The sequence below is a fragment of the Ranitomeya imitator genome, chromosome 5 (genome assembly GCF_032444005.1).
Source record: "Ranitomeya imitator isolate aRanImi1 chromosome 5, aRanImi1.pri, whole genome shotgun sequence".
Classification (NCBI taxonomy): domain Eukaryota; kingdom Metazoa; phylum Chordata; class Amphibia; order Anura; family Dendrobatidae; genus Ranitomeya; species Ranitomeya imitator.
The window spans coordinates 102885943-102905239 of record NC_091286.1 but is presented as its reverse complement, the minus strand read 5'-3'; the positions used below and the strand labels follow the sequence as shown (position 1 = coordinate 102905239).

Genomic DNA, 19297 nt, shown 5'->3' with positions numbered 1-19297 from the left:
GTGAGTATACAAAAATCCCTATTTTCCTCTGAATAATTTTTATAAAATTGTCCTTTTTTAACAGAAATCTTTTATGGTTTCACATACGTCTTGCATAGGTGGCCTAATGCCTTCTGCTGTTGCCTTCTGCTTGCATGGTGGAAGCAAAGCTGAACTTTGCTATTCTGGAAAACACAGTAAAAAAACTGCCTTTTGGCTGTAGGGGTTTTTTTATTGCCAAAAGATCAGGTTGTGACTGGAGAAAAAAAAGCAGTGTGTGAACATAGCCTTATACTGTCTGATCAATAAGGAAATTGATGACTTAATACAACAGGAAATCGCATTGGACAACCAACTCCTGTTGACCTATAGTCATGATCTGTAACTCTTTGATGTCTGCCTTTGCTCAATTTTTCTTTTTCATACCCCATTTCTCTTACACTTTGATCTAGATATAGATAAATCTTGATTAACATTGTGCAAACACCTGAAACGCGTTGATGCGTGTCATGTGATTTTGTACCGCTGACTGTGTATGTCCTCAGAATTTCTTATGTGAATAGATCCAAGACGTATCGTTTCTCCTCGCGAAGAGTGACATGATCAGCATGTCTAGGTGAGGAGACTTAAAGCCGCAATGCTCCTTTGGGAAATATGCAAATTGTCTCTTCAGACAGGAAGAGGACTAGAACTCTAGCGCCACCTATTGGAAGTAGCATTCCTAACAGTCAATGTTGACCCTTTAACGAGCCTTGTCACATGACTTAGGATAATAGCCAAACCAGATCTCAATTTGTAGACACTGTGTTTCGGGGTAGTGCCCCTCGTCAGTACAAAGTGGAGATCTTATGAAGTGAAGTGCTTATCATGTCACTCTCCGCAAGGAGAAACAATACTTCTTGGATCCCAGTCAGACGCCTCTCAATCAGCCAAACCAGATCTCCACTTTGCACTGATGAGGGGCAGTACCCCGAAACACAGTGTCTGCAAATTGAGATTCTGGTTTGGCTATTATCCTAAGTCATGTGGCAAGGCTCATTAAAGGGTCGGCATTGACTGTTAGGATTGCTACTTCCAATAGGTGGCACTAGAGTTCTAGTCCTCTTCCTCTCTGAAGAGACAATTTGCTTATGTGAATAGAGAATCACAGTTTTTGGAACTGAAATCTCGTCATTTTTGCTTTTTCCGAGCATGCTCGAGTGCCAATAGTTTTTGAGCACACCGTAGGTACTCTGTTAGAGTCCCTGCAGCTATATGTTTTGCGGCTGTTCAACAGCCGCAACACATGCAGGGAATGCTTAACAAACGGGCAATCCCTGCATGTGTTGCGGCTGTCTAACAGCCACGAGACATGCAGCCACGGCAACTTGAACATAATTTCCGAGCATGCTGAAGACACTCTATTAGCACTCGAGATTGCTCTGCTAACACCTTATCCAAGCTCGCTCATCACTAGTGTTGATGTATTTAGCTTTCTCTAGTTTAGGGTGGATTCGAAATTTAATATCCGTTCGCTTGCGACACCAAAGCTTTCTGCCATACAGAAAATGTACACATGAACCCCATTTAACAACAAGAGGATAAGTGTCCATATATACTTTGCGCTCTGCTTTTTGTTTTTCTTTGGGAGCAGGGGAGCCTAGGGATGATTACCACTAACTAGCAACCTCCTCTTCCTCCTCCTCTTCCTCCTCCTCCTCCTCTTCCTCCTCCTCTTCCTCCTCCTCCTCTTCCTCCTCCTCTTCCTCTTCCTCCTCCTCCTCTTCCTCCTCCTCTTCCTCCTCCTCCTCTTCCTCCTCCTCCTCTTCCTCTTCCTCCTCATGTATTTCATCACTTGCAGAAAACTAGTAACAGCTGAAGGAGAACCTTACTTTGAAAACTACCTTGACGGTGCGTTTAATCTTTATGTGTTGGTGACTACTGCGAACAGCCCGGATGTCATGTAAGTTCTGTGTATATTGCAGTAAATTGAAATGCGCTACATTTTATTCAAAAGGAAGAAGTGAATAACTTTTACACTGTGATCACATACACCTATTGTTATCTGTACAAATGTTATACTGCATCCTGTAATAACTAAAAGGTAGGAAAGTGATAGTATAATAAAGTACAAAAGTGTTAAAGTGCATCTGTCCCTTGATTTCACAATATAAACCGTGTATATTAGCAAATAGATCTCTTATACCTTATGAGGCTAGTGGGCTGACTGTGAAAATCCATGTCAGAATGCTTATGTAAATCTGATATTACAATAAGCATTTTATGAGTCTGGCTAAAGCATAACAAGGCTCACAAGTCCAAACAGTCAGATAGAGCTGTGCAGCCATTTGGACGTGGCTTTTAAAGCAAGTACAGCAGTCTTATCAAAGTCCAAGAGATTTATTTATTAAACTATGCAGTTTGTCTTGTTTTATCTTTGGATTGATCTGGTTTAATAGTGTGGGTAAAGCTTGGAAACAGTGCATCTGCCTGCTGTGGAATCTGAGAGTAGCATGATGTAGGAGCAGATAATCTGATTCCAGTGATGTATCACTTATTGGATTGCTTGGTACAGTTTTGATAGAATACCTGTTCTCTCTGCTGTAGATGTAGCAGTGGTGGGGTGGGGTTACACATATTAGCTGGACTGCCTCGTACAAGACACTTAGTCCTGCAGTGATAATTTCCTGCTGATGATACACTGATTGTATAGAAACTAAAGCAAGCTGCTTAGCAAGTGTCACATCCCTGGAATCAGAGTTTGTCCGACTATTTTGCTGCTCTTAGATTGCATAGCACAATCTTCTGACAGATTCCCTTTAAGACATCAAGACCTGATGAGGTTGGTGTACTTACTGTGAAAGTTCATGTCAGAATGGCTGTATAATCTTGATTTTAAACTCAGCATTTTATACAAAATTTTATAAAGAAATACTTTGTTGTTCTGGCATGGATTTTTAAAATACATATGCCGGCTTCACTAGGTCTAAGAGATCTTTTAAATAATGTATTCAGTCTGTATTGTGAAATTTGGTGATGGCTCGCACCCGACACTGGATGTAATAGTAGGTCTTATTCAGGAAGGTGTTCCCACACATGGAGGTGCCAGTTTGTCATGACAATACCCACAGGAGATCGGCCTAACTGACCCCTGAGCTCCTGCAGCAACAGCCAGGGTCTGTGCCGGCCCCAAACTTGGCGATTTAACCCTGTAGATGCTGCGGTCCGTACCGATTGCTGCATCTAGATGGCTGCTTGTGAGAAGGAGCTCCATTGGCACCCCTGTGCTATGGGGTGAGGTTGGTTGTCATGGCAACTAAAGGGCAAACAATGTCCTGTAACAACAGTGCCTACAAGATCTCCTGTTAGTGTAAAACACAGGTCCAATGAACGAATACACGAGTACTTCAGTGTATTGGACCACTAATTAGACTAGTAAGTGTTCAAGTACCATAGCAGGACTCCGCATGAAAAAAAGAAAACATTTGTAGAACAAAAACCACCACAGAAAATTTTAAAAAAACCTGAAAAGTATCTACAAATAGTTACACCATTTAAAGCATCTATTTAATGTAAAAGTGAAAATAAAAATCAATCACATCCTGAACAACCAGAACTATAAAGTGCACATAGAAAAACACAAATAAAGATGCAAATTGTTCACTGTTTTGTCCAGATCCCTCAGTTCTTTAAATGCCGAGCTCTGTATAACCCCGCCCTCGCCACTAATTGGAAGCTTTCCATATACACTGTGCATAGGCAGGAAGCTGCCAATCAGTAGTGGGCCAGAGTTACACAGAGCTGTTGAACAGGAGGGACGAAACATCTAGTCCTGTAGTGATAATCTGCGGACAAAACACTAATTTTATTGAAACAGCAACACGCAGCCCAGTAAGTGACACATCCCTGGAATCATGGTCTTTGCTCCTACATCATGGTGCTTTCCAATTACATAGCAAAAGCCTGTTGTTACTTCCCATTAAAGTATACAGAGCAGCGTCTGTAACTGGTGCAGCCGGCCCTAATGCTGAGCCAGGATAAGTCAGGGCCGCGGTTATAACCAGGGCTCTGTATACTCACAGTGAACCAGCATCGGCGCCCCCTCCATGAATGAGACCGGAACTATCCATGGGGGGGAGCGGCATTGGGGACTAAGTGTGGGCAGGTTAACCTGCAGATTAACCCCATATCTGCAGGTTAATAGCATTTTTCTGGTGACAGGTTCTCTTTAAGCCTTTCATCATCCTAACAATATAAAAGGATGTTTGAAAACCGGTGCAGACATATGCTAAATGCTATGTATTAACTATTTGGTGTAGTACGACCATCTGATTTAAGGTCATAAAAATTCAAACTTTAAAAATTGCTAATTTTTTTTCATCAAACTTCAGATATTTTAATTTAAAAAAACAAAAAGCAAATCCATATCAACCTAAATTTGCCAACAACCTAAACAACAATGTATCATGAAAAAACTGCCCCGGAGTCATTGGGATATGTATAAAGTGACATTTGTCAGGTTTGAAGAATCTGTCCAATCAGCTGTGGTGTGAAGGGTTCACCAGTCTTCATTGCATGTCATTGTCTCTTTGTTTATTTCTTTTTTTTTACTGTCCATGTCACACATTGTACATTCTCCTTCCCAGGATGCCGGCTTATGACTACAACTGGTGGTATTCTGTCTTCTTCATAGCCTACATTATCCTGAATACGTACATTTTCATGTCTGTCTTCTTAGCCGTTGTGTACAATAATTACAGAAAACATTTAAAGGTGGGTTTTTGGGGTTTATTAATGTGCTCATTAAGATATTGGTTTACTAAAAATGGGGAGAGTCAAAAGTCAAAATCCAAATAGCTGTAGACCATACGACATTTGGTCCAATAAGATAAAGGAAAATTGTTGAAAAAAAAAACAATATTAAAAAAAAAAAAAGGGTATTCATCTGTTAAAGTGTATAGGCACCTTAACTACCGTAATAAGAATATGAAATACTTTTGTTGTTCTTATTTGGATGCACAGTAGATATATTGCATTAGATTTTGGTAAATGTAGGTGTTTTTTAAGCTATAAGCTACCTAGAATCACCCAGCTATATATATACTGTAGATGTGCTCACTGAATGACAAAACTGTTAGAGCAATCAAAGCCTAATATTAGCAGTTCTTGACTAATTACTTTTTAATTGACTTACAGGGAATCTATCAAAATAATCTCACCCCCCAAACCTCTAAATGTTCATGCTGCTCTCTGTAAGATTTACTGATATCTGTTGCTGCCTGACTGGAAACATGCTTTACTTTATATGCAAATGAGGCTTAAATGCTCTGGGTGTGTCATAGCACTTCCCAAGCCTAGTCCCCACCCAGCCCCACCATCATCTACTTGACTTACAGCTCGCTGACAACATTACTGACATTACTGACTACAATGATGACTGACAGCTCGCTGACTACAGTAATGACTGACAGCTCACTGACGACAGTAATGATTGACAGCTCACTGACTACAGTAATGACTGACAGCTCACTGACTACAGCAATGACTGACAGCTCACTGACTACAGCGATGACTGACAGCTCACTGACTACAGCGATGACTGACAGCTCACTGACTACAGCGATGACTGACAGCTCACTGACTACAGCGATGACTGACAGCTCACTGACTACAGCGATGACTGACAGCTCACTGACTACAGCGATGACTGACAGCTCACTGACTACAGCGATGACTGACAGCTCACTGACTACAGCGATGACTGACAGCTCACTGACTATAGCGATGACTGACAGCTCACTGACTACAGCGATGACTGACAGCTCACTGTCTACAATACACCATAAGATGTCAGTCAAGCAGAGGAAGGCAGATCTGCTCGTTGAATAAATCCAGTGAGGCAGAGACCTGGCAAGTTCTTTAACCAATCCAGATCACTTAAATGGATTTTCCCACAAAGTACGTTAATTGTAATCAACATTTTAATCAATAGATAATAATTTCCACAATTGGAAGGTGTTTTTTTTTTAAAATGTTCCTGTGCTGGGATAATCTTATACATGTTCCCCAGCTGTCTTGTCTGTATCCTCTTTTGCTTTTCCCCCCGCCCAGGAGCTGTGGTGTGAGCAGACCATGTCCCTGTACGGTCAGACAGGGCCATTACACAGTACACAGCAGGAGCACATGTATAAGATTATCTCAGCACAGGAACATTTTCTTTAAACACATCCAATTGTGGAACTTGTCTATTGATTAAAATGTTGATTAAAATTACCTTTGTGGGAAAACCTCCTTTACGCCTTACTTGTATATTAATTATAGCAGCAATTTTTTTTTTCAGTCGGAAACCAACAGATGGCATGAGTAATGGTGTGGATGACATTTTTTTTGGGACGCTTCATTGGGGGACACAGGAACCATGGATTATATCCTGCCACCTGGAGACTGACGCTAAGAAAACTCCTGACTGCCACCTTAATGAGGAGATTGCTGTCCTTCTTCTAGGCTCTTCGTTCCTCATCTCCCTGAGAGGTTCTTACACAATTTGACATACAGGGGTTGGACAAAATAATGGAAACACCTGGAAACATCAACAAAAGTTAGTTTAACATGGTGTAGGTCCACCTTTTGCAGCGATTACAGCCTCAATTCTCCCAGGTATGGATTCATACAAGGTGTGAATTGTTTCCAAAGGAATTTTAGCCAATTCTGCAGTTAAAACACCCTCCAGTTCTTTGAGCGACGATGGCGGCGGAAATCAACGTCTAACGTGAATCTCTAAAATCGACCATAAATGCTCAATAATGTTGAGGTCTGGGGTTTGTGGGGACCAGATGAGATGCTCCGCTTCATTAGAATGTTCCTCGTGCCATGCCGTGCCGTGATTTAACGATTCTAGCTGTATGAATTGGTGCATTATCATCTTGAAAGATGGCGTTCCCCTCCAGGAACAGTGCTTGAACCAGTGGATGCACTTGGTCACCTAAAAAATCTCGTCTGTTAATTCTTCCATGAAGGGATATCATTGGCCCGGCAGATCTCCACGAAATAGCACCCCAGATCATCACAGAATCTCCGCCATGTTTTACGGTTGGGAGAAGGCAGTCTGGATGGAATGGTTCTTTCGGCTGTCTCCAAACGTACACTCGGACGGAGGTCGGAAATAGGGTAAACGATGATTCGTCTGAGAATATCACGTTTCCACTGCTTGAGGGACCAATTCTGGAGGTTTCTACACCACTCAAAAACGCTTGGAAACATTTGTCATTGAGAGCAGCGGTTTTCTAATTGCAGCTCTTCCGTGGAATCCAGATTTGTGCAGCTCCCGACGAACAGTTTTCGTGGAAACTGGGTTCTGTAGGTGTTCATTGAGCTCAGCAGTGATTTTCGGAGCCGTGGTCTTGCTATCTTCTCTCACAATTCGCTTTAGAGTCTGACGGTCTCTCTGTCAACTTTGACTTTCCGCCGGACCTGTGTTTTGCTGCGGAAATTTTTCCTTCTCTTTCAAACACAGTCATTACTTTGGAGACAGTACCTCTTGACATGCCAAGCATTCGGGCACTTTCTGTTACACTAGCGCCTGCCATACGAGCACCAACAATTTGGCCTCTTTGAAAATCCGAGAGGTCTGCCGTTGGTATCAGGCTCTCATCAATGTTCTTACAATTATGCAAAACAAACAGTTAATTTACATACACCTATCACATAACACAAATAATCAACTACAAAATATTACCATATGTCACGGTTTGCATGTTTATCACATGTTCGAAGATTATGATGCCAAAACGTTAGGAGTTTCCATTATTTTGTCCAACCCCTGTGGTTAGTTGTGCAGCTCTACCTCTCCCTAACAGCTCCAATCAGACGTTCAGATGCTTTGTTGATCATCCCGGTATGCTCATGCAGCGGTCAGACCACCTTTAGGGCTACCATTCTTCACTTATTTCAATCTGCCAGTTCTGAATTTCTTCCTTCTGCAGCACTGATATTAGTTTTCCCACCATAAGGACTGATTGTAGGACGGCTCTGGCTTCTGTTTCCCCCAATGAAGCAACCGAGAAATGAAGATTTTTGGTAATCGCTGTACAGTCTTTCTTGTAGTCTTCATTGGGGGAACACATCACCCTCCCTTCTTTGGGGGGGTCTGGTCTTCCCACAGCTTTTGCACTAACTGAATACCTGAGTGTAGGCTTGCCAGGTGTAAGCTGTTAGACAGATTTTTTTTTTTCTAAGATGTATTCTTAGTGTCAGCCTCCAGATGGCAGCACATAACCAATGGTTCAAGTGTCCCCCATTGCAGGCTACGAAAATGAGATTTTGCGGTGAGTACCAAAATCTTTCACAGAGCGACATGACCATGTAAACAGTTTGGAGAGTTGGATTTTTCTGACAGATTTCCTTTAAACTTGCTAATCAGTATATGATTTTTCAGAATGAGATCCGTAAATTGGCTTACATGAAGCGTCGCAAGATGGCGGATGCATTTAATGCCCTGAAGGTACAAGAAGGATCAGAATTTGTCATTTCAGAATCTACATGGCTAAAATTAGTAAAGTTGGTGGCACCAGACATCAGTAACTCCCACAGAGAACTTCTTTTAAGAGTGTCAAAAGAAGACAACCAAAGATATGTGGGTGAGGAAAATTAATGGACAGTTTGTTATAAATTATGCTGTCACAGTTTTTTATTTTTTTTTTAGGCTTGGGCCGTCATATTCACTTCTGCTATTTTGTGTGTATAAACCGTTCTGCACATGATGGCGCTATTGTACATGGATGCCTATATGCGTGGCGCTAAAGAGTAGAAGCCACAGTGCAGCTCCATGTTAAATAGCGCCAAAATATTGTCCTGTGCATGAGGCTTTGGTTAAACTTTTATTAAGATTGTAAATAGATGCAAGTCCACCAAAGTAGTGTTCTTGTTTGTCTAAAATAAGACCGAAATAAAATCCTGTTATGTCCTTATCTTTATGGGAGAAAATTCCTAGCTCCTTATATACTGTTCTAGCAACAAGTATTCAGATTGGTTGGTTAGTTGCCTGTCTTCATTTTTGGAGCCATAACCTTTTTTTTTTTTTTTCAAGTTATGCACATATGAGGCCTTGTTTTGTGCAAGAGATATTGTATAAAATAAAAACAAAAAATGGCACTATTTAGGGTGTAATAAAATATATATATATTAATATATATATATATATATATATATATATATATATATATATATATATATATATATTTTTTTTTTTTTACAAAAACAGGAGCAGCACACTGTTTGTGAAACAAGAGCTACCGGTAATTTTATTCAGCCCATGACAGTGACGTTTCGGTCCAAAGTAGTGAACTTTTTTCAAGCCTTGAAGAAGTTTCACTTCTTTAGACCGAAACGTCTGTATCATGGGCTGAATAAAATTAGCTTAGGTTTGGTCTTTGCCTTTGGGAGCTTTTTTTGCACCCGGTCTCCCTTTTTTGTCTTTTGTGCTGCTCTGATATTGATATATATATATAGAGAGAGAGAGAGAGAGAGAGAGAGAGAGAACAGACCAAAAGTTTGGACACACCTCATTTAAAGATTTTTCTGTATTTTCATGACTATGAAAATTGTACATTCACACCGAAGGCATCAAAACTATGAATTAACACATGTGGAATTATATACTTAACAAAAAAGTGTGAAACAACTGAAATTATGTCTTATATTCTAGGTTCTTCAAAGAAGCCACCTTTTGCTTTGATGGCTGCTTTGCACACTCTTGGCATTCTCTTGATGAGCTTCAAGAGGAAGTCACCGGGAATTGTTTTCACTTCACAGGTGTGCCCTGTCAGGTTTAGTAAGTGGAATTTCTTGCCTTATAAATGGGGTTGGGACCAACAGTTGTGTTGTGCAGAAGTCTGGTGGGTACACAGCTGATAGTCCTACTGAATAGACTGTTAGCTGCTTTTTTCTTGCCATAATACAAATTCAAAGTAAAGAAAAATGAGTGGCCATCATTACTTTAAGAAATGAAGGTCAGTCAGTCTGAAAAATTGGGAAAACTATGAAAGCGTCCCCAAGTGCAGTGGCAAAAACCATCAAGTGCTACAAAGAAATTGGCTCATATGAGGACCGCCCCAGGAAAGGAAGACCAAGAGTCACCTCTGCTTCTGAGGATAAGTTTATCAGAGCCACCAGCCTCAGAAATCGCAGGTTAACAGCAGCTCAGATTAGAGACCAGGTCAATGCCACACAGAGTTCTAGCAGCAGACACATCTCTACAACAACTGTTAAGAAGAGACTTTGTGCAGCAGGCCTTCATGGTAAAATAGCTGCTAAGAAACCACTGCTAAGGACGGGCAACAAGCAGAAGAGACTTGTTTGGGCTAAAGAACACAAGGAATGGACATTAGACCAGTGGAAATCTGTGCTTTGGTCTGATGAGTCCAAATTTGAGATCTTTGGTTCCAACCACCGTGTCTTTGTGTGACGCAGAAAAGGTGAACGGATGGACTCTACATGCCTGGTTCCCACTGTGAAGCATGGAGGAGGAGGTGTGATGGTGTGGGGGTGCTTTACTGGTGACATTGTTGGGGATTTATTCAAAATTGAAGGCATACTGAACCAGCATGGCTACCACAGCATCTTGCAGCGGCATGCTATTCCATCCGCTTTGCGTTTAGTTGGACCATCATTTATTTTTCAACAGGACAATGACCACAAACACACCTCCAGGCTGTGTAAGGGCTATTTGACCAAGAAGGAGAGTGATGGGGTGTTACGCCAGATGACCTGGCCTCCAGTCACCAGACCTGAACCCAATCGAGATGGTTTGGGGTGAGCTGGAACGCAAAGTGAAGGCTGTTGTGAATTCTGTGGCTGAATTCACTCCTGTGGTCACAAGTGGTACTGCAGCTTCTGAGCTTCCTCCCTCAGGTGTTCTGGTGAGCTCGTTAACTGCTTCATTACTTAACTCCGCCTGATTCTGCTATCCTTGCTCCTTGTCAATGTTTCAGTGTTGGATCTGAGCTTCTCCTGATTGTTCCTGTGTCCTGCTGCTCTGTATAGCTAAGTGCTTTTTGCTTTTTTGTTGCTTTTTTTCTGTCCAGCTTGTCTTTTGTTTTGCTGGAAGCTCTGAGACGCAAAGGGTGTACCGCCGTGCCGTTAGTTCGGCACGGTGGGTTTTTTTTGCCCCCTTTGCGTGGTTTTGCTTTAGGGTTTTTTGTAGACTGCAAAGTTCGCTTTACTGTCCTCGCTCTGTCCTAGAATATCGGGCCCCACTTTGCTGAATCTATTTCATCCCTACGTTTTGTCTTTTCATCTTACTCACAGTCATTATATGTGGGGGGCTGCCTTTTCCTTTGGGGAATTTCTCTGGGGCAAGTCAGGCCTATTTTTCTATCTTCAGGCTAGCTAGTTTCTTAGGCTGTGCCGAGTTGCCTAGGTAGTTGTTAGGCGCAATCCACAGCCGCTTTTAGTTGTGTTTAGGATAGGATCAGGTGTGCAGTCTACAGAGTTTCCACGTCTCAGAGCTCGTTCTTGTATTTTTGGGTATTTGTCAGATCACTGTGTGCGCTCTGATCGCTAAGCACACTGTGTTTCTGGATTGCCTTCATAACACCTGTCATTAGCAAACATAACAGTACAAGGAGCCAAACTAATGATTCTCAATAGAGGGAAAGAAAAAGTTCTGACATCATTTTTTTTTTTTTCTGCTCTGTGTTCACTTTTTTTTTTTCCCCTAGACATTTGGGTGATTCTGGACACAGGTGTGGACATGGATATTCAGGGTCTGTGCTCTTCAATGGATAATCTCGTTATAAATGTACAAAAGATTCAAGATACTATTGATCAGAAATCTATGTTAGAACCAAGAATTCCTATTCCTGATTTGTTTTTTGGAGATAGAACTAAGTTTCTTAGTTTCAAAAATAATTGTAAGCTATTTCTGGCCTTGAAACCTCGTTCTTCTGGTAATCCTGTTCAACAGGTTTTGATTATTATTTCTTTTTTGCGCGGCGACCCTCAAGACTGGGCATTTTCTCTTGCGCCAGGAGACCCTGCATTGAGTAGTGTCGATGCGTTTTTCCTGGCGCTCGGATTGCTGTACGATGAGCCTAATTCAGTGGATCAGGCTGAGAAAAATTTGCTGGCTTTGTGCCAGGGTCAGGATGATATAGAAGTATGTTGTCAGAAATTTAGGAAATGGTCAGTACTCACTCAGTGGAATGAATCTGCGCTGGCAGCTTTGTTCAGAAAGGGTCTCTCTGAGGCTCTTAAGGATGTCATGGTGGGATTTCCTATGCCTGCTGGTTTGAATGAGTCTTTGTCTTTGGCCATTCAGATCGGTCGACGCTTGCGCGAGCGTAAATCTGTGCACCATTTGGCGGTACTGCCTGAGGTTAAACCTGAGCTTATGCAGTGCGATAGGACTATGACTAGAGTTGAACGGCAGGAATACAGACGTCTGAATGGTCTGTGTTTCTACTGTGGTGATTCCACTCATGCTATTTCTGATTGTCCTAAGCGCACTAAGCGGTCCGCTAGGTCTGCCGTCATTGGTACTGTACAGTCCAAATTCCTTCTGTCCATTACCTTGATATGCTCTTTGTCGTCGTTTTCTGTCATGGCGTTTGTGGATTCGGGCGCTGCCCTGAATCTGATGGATTTGGATTATGCTAAACGTTGTGGGTTTTTCTTGGAGCCTTTGCGGTGTCCTATTCCATTGAGAGGAATTGATGCTACACCTTTGGCCAAGAATAAACCTCAATACTGGGCCCAGCTGACCATGTGCATGGCTCCTGCACATCAGGAAGTTATTCGCTTTCTGGTGTTGCATAATCTGCATGATGTGGTCGTGTTGGGGTTGCCATGGCTACAAACCCCATAATCCAGTATTGGATTGGAATTCCATGTCGGTATCCAGCTGGGGTTGTCAGGGGGTACATGGTGATGTTCCATTTTTGTCGATTTCGTCATCCACCCCTTCTGAGGTCCCAGAGTTCTTGTCTGATTATCAGGATGTATTTGAAGAGCCCAAGTCCGATGCTCTACCTCCGCATAGGGATTGTGATTGTGCTATCAATTTGATTCCTGGTAGTAAATTCCCTAAAGGTCGATTATTTAATTTATCCGTGCCCGAACACGCCGCTATGCGCAGTTATGTGAAGGAATCCCTGGAGAAGGGACATATTCGCCCATCGTCATCACCACTGGGAGCAGGGTTCTTCTTTGTAGCCAAGAAGGATGGTTCGCTGAGACCGTGTATTGATTACCGCCTTCTTAATAAGATCACTGTTAAATTTCAGTATCCCTTGCCATTGTTATCTGACTTGTTTGCTCGGATTAAGGGGGCTAGTTGGTTCACTAAGATAGATCTTCGTGGTGCATATAATCTGGTGAGAATCAGGCAAGGAGATGAATGGAAAACTGCATTCAATACGCCCGAGGGTCATTTTGAGTATCTAGTGATGCCGTTCGGACTTGCCAATGCTCCATCTGTGTTTCAGTCTTTTATGCATGACATCTTCCGTGAGTATCTGGATAAATTCCTGATTGTTTACTTGGATGACATTTTGATCTTTTCAGATGATTGGGAGTCTCATGTGAAGCAGGTCAGAATGGTTTTTCAGGTCCTGCGTGCTAACTCTTTGTTTGTGAAGGGATCAAAGTGTCTCTTCGGTGTGCAGAAAGTTTCATTTTTGGGGTTCATCTTTACCCCTTCTACTATCGAGATGGATCCAGTTAAGGTCCAAGCCATCCAGGATTGGATTCAGCCGACATCTCTGAAAAGTCTGCAAAAGTTCCTGGGCTTTGCTAATTTTTATCGTCGCTTCATCTGTAATTTTTCTAGCATTGCCAAACCATTGACCGATTTGACCAAGAAGGGTGCTGATTTGGTTAATTGGTCTTCTGCTGCTGTGGAAGCTTTTCAGGAGTTGAAGCGTCGTTTTTGTTCTGCCCCTGTGTTGTGTCAGCCAGATGTTTCTCTTCCGTTCCAGGTCGAGGTTGATGCTTCTGAGATTGGAGCAGGGGCGGTTTTGTTACAGAGAGGTTCTGATTGCTCAGTGATGAAACCATGTGCTTTCTTTTCCAGGAAGTTTTCGCCCGCTGAGCGTAATTATGATGTGGGCAATCGAGAGTTGCTGGCCATGAAGTGGGCATTCGAGGAGTGGCGTCATTGGCTTGAAGGAGCTAAGCATCGCGTGGTGGTATTGACTGATCATAAGAACTTGACTTATCTCGAGTCTGCCAAGCGCTTGAATCCTAGACAGGCCCGTTGGTCGTTATTTTTTGCCCGCTTCGACTTTGTGATTTCGTACCTTCCGGGCTCTAAAAATGTGAAGGCGGATGCTCTGTCTAGGAGTTTTGTGCCCGACTCTCCGGGTTTATCTGAGCCAGCGGGTATCCTCAAGGAAGGAGTCATTGTGTCTGCCATCTCCCCTGATTTGCGGCGGGTGCTGCAAAAATTTCAGGCGAATAAACCTGATCGTTGTCCAGCAGAGAAACTGTTCGTCCCTGATAGGTGGACTAATAAACTTATCTCTGAACTTCATTGTTCGGTGTTGGCTGGTCATCCTGGAATCTTTGGTACCAGAGAGTTAAGGTACTGTCACACTAGACGATATCGCTAGCGATCCGTGACGTTGCAGCGTCCTCGCTAGCGATATCGTCCAGTGTGACAGGCAGCAGCGATCAGGCCCCTGCTGTGATGTCGCTGGTCGGGGAAGAAAGTCCAGAACTTTATTTCGTCGCTGGACTCCCCGTAGACATCTCTGAACCGGCGTGTGTGACACCGATTCAGCGATGTCTTCACTGGTAACCAGGGTAAACATCGGGTAACTAAGCGCAGGGCCGCGCTTAGTAACCCGATGTTTACCCTGGTTACCAGCGTAAAAAAACAAACAGTACATACTTACATTCAGCTGTCTGTCCCTTGCCGTCTGGTTCATGCACTGACTGCTGGCCGTAAAGTGAAAGCAGAGCACAGCCACAGCGGTGAGTCACCACTGTGTGACTCACCGCTGTGCTGTGCTTTCACTTTCACTTTACGGCCAGCAGTCAGTGCAGGAACCAGACGGCAAGGGACAGACAGCTGAATGTAAGTAACATAGTAACATACATAGTAACATAGTTAGTAAGGCCGAAAAAAGACATTTGTCCATCCAGTTCAGCCTATATTCCATTATAATAAATACCCAGATCTACGTCCTTCTACAGAACCTAATAATTGTATGATACAATATTGTTCTGCTCCAGGAAGACATCCAGGCCTCTCTTGAACCCCTCGACTGAGTTCGCCATCACCACCTCCTCAGGCAAGCAATTCCAGATTCTCACTGCCCTAACAGTAAAGAATCCTCTTCTATGTTGGTGGAAAAACCTTCTCTCCTCCAGACGCAAAGAATGCCCCCTTGTGCCCGTCACCTTCCTTGGTATAAACAGATCCTCAGCGAGATATTTGTATTGTCCCCTTATATACTTATACATGGTTATTAGATCGCCCCTCAGTCGTCTTTTTTCTAGACTAAATAATCCTAATTTCGCTAATCTATCTGGGTATTGTAGTTCTCCCATCCCCTTTATTAATTTTGTTGCCCTCCTTTGTACTCTCTCTAGTTCCATTATATCCTTCCTGAGCACCGGTGCCCAAAACTGGACACAGTACTCCATGTGCGGTCTAACTAGGGATTTGTACAGAGGCAGTATAATGCTCTCATCATGTGTATCCAGACCTCTTTTAATGCACCCCATGATCCTGTTTGCCTTGGCAGCTGCTGCCTGGCACTGGCTGCTCCAGGTAAGTTTATCATTAACTAGGATCCCCAAGTCCTTCTCCCTGTCAGATTTACCCAGTGGTTTCCCGTTCAGTGTGTAATGGTGATATTGATTCCCTCTTCCCATGTGTATAACCTTACATTTATCATTGTTAAACCTCATCTGCCACCTTTCAGCCCAAGTTTCCAACTTATCCAGATCCATCTGTAGCAGAATACTATCTTCTCTTGTATTAACTGCTTTACATAGTTTTGTATCATCTGCAAATATCGATATTTTACTGTGTAAACCTTCTACCAGATCATTAATGAATATGTTGAAGAGAACAGGTCCCAATACTGACCCCTGCGGTACCCCACTGGTCACAGCGACCCAGTTAGAGACTATACCATTTATAACCACCCTCTGCTTTCTATCACTAAGCCAGTTACTAACCCATTTACACACATTTTCCCCCAGACCAAGCATTCTCATTTTGTGTACCAACCTCTTGTGCGGCACGGTATCAAACGCTTTGGAAAAATCGAGATATACCACGTCCAATGACTCACCGTGGTCCAGCCTATAGCTTACCTCTTCATAAAAACTGATTAGATTGGTTTGACAGGAGCGATTTCTCATAAACCCATGCTGATATGGAGTTAAACAGTTATTCTCATTGAGATAATCCAGAATAACATCCCTCAGAAACCCTTCAAATATTTTACCAACAATAGAGGTTAGACTTACTGGCCTATAATTTCCAGGTTCACTTTTAGAGCCCTTTTTGAATATTGGCACCACATTTGCTATGCGCCAGTCCTGCGGAACAGACCCTGTCGCTATAGAGTCACTAAAAATAAGAAATAATGGTTTATCTATTACATTACTTAGTTCTCTTAGTACTCGTGGGTGTATGCCATCCGGACCCGGAGATTTATCTATTTTAATCTTACTTAGCCGGTTTCGCACCTCTTCTTGGGTTAGATTGGTGACCCTTAATATAGGGTTTTCATTGTTTCTTGGGATTTCACCTAGCATTTCATTTTCCACCGTGAATACCGTGGAGAAGAAGGTGTTTAATATGTTAGCTTTTTCCTCGTCATCTACAACCATTCTTTCCTCACTATTTTTTAAGGGGCCTACATTTTCAGTTTTTATTCTTTTACTATTGATATAGTTGAAGAACAGTTTGGGATTAGTTTTACTCTCCTTAGCAATGTGCTTCTCTGTTTCCTTTTTGGCAGCTTTAATTAGTTTTTTAGATAAAGTATTTTTCTCCCTATAGTTTTTTAGAGCTTCAATGGTGCCATCCTGCTTTAGTAGTGCAAATGCTTTCTTTTTACTGTTAATTGCCTGTCTTACTTCTTTGTTTAGCCACATTGGGTTTTTCCTATTTCTAGTCCTTTTATTCCCACAAGGTATAAACCGCTTACACTGCCTATTTAGGATGTTCTTAAACATTTCCCATTTATTATCTGTATTCTCATTTCTGAGGATATTGTCCCTCAATAGTCCCTCAACAGTATGTACTGTTTGTTTTTTTACGCTGGTAACCAGGGTAAACATCGGGTTACTAAGCGCGGCCCTGCGCTTAGTTACCCGATGTTTACCCTGGTTACCGGGGACCTCGGGATCGTTGGTCGCTGGAGAGCTGTCTGTGTGACAGCTCTCCAGCGACCAAACAGCGACGCTGCAGCGATCCGGATCGTTGTCTGTATCGCTGCAGCGTCGCTAAGTGTGACGGTACCTTAAGTGGCTAGATCCTTCTGGTGGCCATCTCTGTCACGGGATGTACGTACTTTTGTGCAGTCCTGTGGGATTTGTGCTAGGGCTAAGCCCTGCTGTTCTCGTGCCAGTGGGTTGCTTTTGCCCTTGCCGGTCCCAAAGAGGCCTTGGACACATATTTCGATGGATTTCATTTCTGACCTTCCCGTTTCTCAAAAGATGTCAGTCATTTGGGTGGTCTGTGATCGCTTTTCTAAAATGGTCCATCTGGTGCCCTTGGCTAAATTGCCTTCCTCCTCTGATTTGGTACCTTTGTTCTTTCAGCATGTGGTTCGGTTGCATGGCATTCCTGAGAATATTGTTTCTGACAGAGGTTCCCAGTTTGTTTCAAGGTTTTGGCGAGCCTTTTGTGGTAGGATGGGCATTGACCTATCCTTTTCCTCGGCTTTCCATCCTCAGACTAATGGCCAGACCGAACGAACCAATCAGACCTTGGAAACATATCTGAGATGTTTTGTTTCTGCAGACCAGGATGATTGGGTGTCCTTTTTGCCGTTGGCTGAGTTCGCCCTTAATAATCGGGCCAGCTCGGCTACCTTGGTTTCTCCATTTTTTTGCAATTCTGGGTTCCATCCTCGTTTCTCTTCAGGACAGGTTGAGTCTTCGGACTGTCCTGGTGTGGATTCTGTGGTGGATAGGTTGCAGCAGATCTGGACTCAGGTAGTGGACAATTTGATCTTGTCCCAGGAGAAAGCTCAACTTTTTGCTAATCGCAGACGCCGTGTGGGTCCCCGACTTCGTGTTGGGGATCTGGTTTGGTTATCTTCTCGTCATATTCCTATGAAGGTTTCCTCTCCTAAATTTAAACCTCGTTTTATTGGTCCGTATAGGATTTCTGAGGTTCTCAATCCTGTGTCTTTTCGTTTGACCCTCCCAGACTCCTTTTCCATACATAATGTATTCCATAGGTCGTTGTTGCGGAGATACGTGGCACCTATGGTTCCATCTGTTGAGCCTCCTGCCCCGGTTTTGGTGGAGGGGGAATTGGAGTATATTGTGGAGAAGATTTTGGATTCTCGTGTTTCTAGACGGAAACTCCAGTATCTGGTTAAATGGAAGGGTTATGCTCAGGAAGATAATTCCTGGGTTTTTGCCTCTGATGTTCATGCTTCCGATCTTGTTCGTGCCTTTCATGCGGCTCATCCTGGTCGGCCTGGGGGCTCTGGTGAGGGTTCGGTGACCCCTCCTCAAGGGGGGGGTACTGTTGTGAATTCTGTGGCTGAATTCACTCCTGTGGTCACAAGTGGTACTGCAGCTTCTGAGCTTCCTCCCTCAGGTGTTCTGGTGAGCTCGTTAGCTGCTTCATTACTTAACTCCGCCTGATGCTGCTATCCTTGCTCCTTGTCAATGTTTCAGTGTTGGATCTGAGCTTCTCCTGATTGTTCCTGTGACCTGCTGCTCTGTATAGCTAAGTGCTTTTTGCTTTTTTGTTGCTTTTTTTCTGTCCAGCTTGTCTTTTGTTTTGCTGGAAGCTCTGAGACGCAAAGGGTGTACCGCCATGCCGTTAGTTCGGCACGGTGGGTTTTTTTTGCCCCCTTTGCGTGGTTTTGCTTTAGGGTTTTTTGTAGACTGCAAAGTTCGCTTTACTGTCCTCGCTCTGTCCTAGAATATCGGGCCCCACTTTGCTGAATCTATTTCATCCCTACGTTTTGTCTTTTCATCTTACTCACAGTCATTATATGTGGGGGGCTGCCTTTTCCTTTGGGGAATTTCTCTGGGGCAAGTCAGGCCTATTTTTCTATCTTCAGGCTAGCTAGTTTCTTAGGCTGTGCCGAGTTGCCTAGGTAGTTGTTAGGCGCAATCCACAGCCGCTTTTAGTTGT

At 43.0% G+C, this 19297-nt stretch overlaps 1 protein-coding gene across 1 annotated transcript in view; it reads left to right on the top strand.

Annotated features, from left to right (window-relative positions):
• LOC138681470 (two pore calcium channel protein 1-like) overlaps nucleotides 1-19297 on the top strand; it is a 108887-nt gene that overhangs the window by 67185 nt on the left and 22405 nt on the right. The window contains exons 7-9 of the mRNA XM_069768993.1: nucleotides 1820-1921; nucleotides 4605-4731; nucleotides 8393-8594. Of these exons, the coding sequence (XP_069625094.1) occupies nucleotides 1820-1921; nucleotides 4605-4731; nucleotides 8393-8594 (431 nt within the window). The remainder of the gene's footprint in view (nucleotides 1-1819; nucleotides 1922-4604; nucleotides 4732-8392; nucleotides 8595-19297) is intronic.